At 49.5% G+C, this 1,895-nt stretch overlaps 1 protein-coding gene across 1 annotated transcript; it reads left to right on the top strand.

The window, feature by feature from the left end:
- Positions 1-331: 331 nt before the first annotated feature.
- On the top strand, positions 332-1,246 carry LOC129196906 (olfactory receptor 14J1-like). The gene has a single exon (XM_054804874.1). It carries the CDS (start codon positions 332-334, stop codon positions 1,244-1,246), a length of 915 nt encoding a protein of 304 aa, XP_054660849.1.
- The last annotated feature ends 649 nt before the right edge of the window (positions 1,247-1,895 follow it).

The following is a 1,895-nucleotide window of genomic DNA, read 5'->3' as shown; positions in this document are numbered from 1 at the left end:
CACTCTCTGGAGTGGTGAGTGCAGATATTGAACATTTCCATCAAGGGTGAATTGCATCTGACAGCCCTGGTGACCATCGGGGGTGTCAACAACCAGCTCCCATGTACTCACTGCAGCAGGGCAGAGCTGACTCCTTGGCAGCACAGGGGCAGAGGTCCTGCTCCTCACAGCACATTCAGCCAGCACAAAGCAAAGAAAGGAAATGCCTTGGAATTGGGGGAGGGGGCGGGATTTCTGTGAAAAATGGAGTGGTTTTGCTCAGAGAACTCTGTCATAGCTTTTCCCTGTCCTTTCCTTTTTAGGACAATGGCCCCATATTAAGAACCAGCAGATGTCCAACAGCAGCTCCATCACTGAGTTCCTCCTCCTGGCATTCACAGACACACGGGAGCTGCAGCTCTTGCACTTCTGGCTCTTCCTGGGCATCTACCTGGCTGCTCTCCTGGGCAATGGCCTCATCATCACTGCCATAGCCTGCGACCACCACCTCCACACCCCCATGTACTTCTTCCTCCTCAACCTCTCCCTCCTTGACCTGGGCTCCATCTCCACCACTCTCCCTAAAGCCATGGCCAATTCCCTCTGGGACACCAGGGCCATCTCCTATCGTGGGTGTGCTTCTCAGGTCTTTTTTTATTTCTTTCTGATGTCAGCAGAGTATTTTCTCCTCACAGTCATGGCCTATGACCGCTACATTGCCATCTGCCAACCCCTGCACTACGGGACCCTCCTGGGCAGCAGAGCTTGTGTCCACATGGCAGCAGCTGCCTGGGGCAGTGGGTTTCTCCATGTTCTGCTGCACACGGCCAATACATTTTCTATACCACTCTGCCAAGGCAATGCCCTGGACCAATTCTTCTGTGAAGTTCCCCAGATCCTCAAACTTTCCTGCTCACACTCAGACTATCTCAGGGAAGCTGGGCTTATTGTGGTTAGTTCCTCTTTATTCTTTGTTTGTTTTGTTTTTATTCTTCTGTCCTATGTGCAGATCTTCAGGGCTGTGCTGAGGATGCCCTCTGAGCAGGAATGGCACAAAGCATTTTCCACATGTCTCCCTCACCTTGCTGTTGTCTCCCTGTTTATCAGCACTGGTATGTTTGTGTGCCTGAAACCCCCCTCCATCTCCTCCCCATCCCTGGACCTGGTGGTCGCCATTCTGTATTCCGTGGTACCTCCAACTGTGAACCCTATCATCTACAGCATGAGGAACCAGGAGCTCAAGGATTCGCTATGGAAACATGTTTAATGTTTTTTGTTTCACCAACAATAACCTGTCTCTCTTTCTCTGCACATGTCCCAGAGTTCATCTTAGACCAGGAGTCAGCACTTTTCCCTTGTGAAAAATCCTACTTATATTTACTTTTCTGGTTTATATTACTTGTCTGGAGGTTTGATTGTGTTGTGTCGGACCCTTGTGCAGCACTGTGTCAGATGTGAGATGTTCAATAGCAGCTCTTCAAGATCAAGAGGATCTCTTGGTGCAGTACCTGAAGCCTGGGCTCTTCCCCTAGAGTACTGCCAGTGAAATATCCAAAGAATTGATCTTTTAAAGAGTCTGTTCTCCTTGTGTTCTCCCTGTGTTTGGGGTTAAGCTCACAGTACCATGGGGTTCCATTGGCCCAAAAGTTCTGGTTTTAAAGGTGTCCATTTGCTGTTGAGATGGTCCATCAGCTCTCCATTACATCCTCAGGCTTCTTCACATATGACAGGCCCGATGGCATATAGCAGTGTATCTGGATATGAGTTTGGAGGAGTCAGGAGAGGATGGGGACTCACCTTGTGCCCTGGGGTGGGAATGAATGGAGACACACAAAGTGGAACACCCTTAAAGGAGAATTGCCCCCAAAGTAAAGCACTAAGTTGATGTATCCACAAACAAGGACTCTGCAGTGCCA

This window comes from Grus americana, chromosome 27 (genome assembly GCF_028858705.1).
Source record: "Grus americana isolate bGruAme1 chromosome 27, bGruAme1.mat, whole genome shotgun sequence".
Lineage (NCBI taxonomy): Eukaryota > Metazoa > Chordata > Aves > Gruiformes > Gruidae > Grus > Grus americana.
The sequence above is the reverse complement of the archived record's forward strand: the minus strand, read 5'-3'. Positions and strand labels throughout refer to the sequence as shown.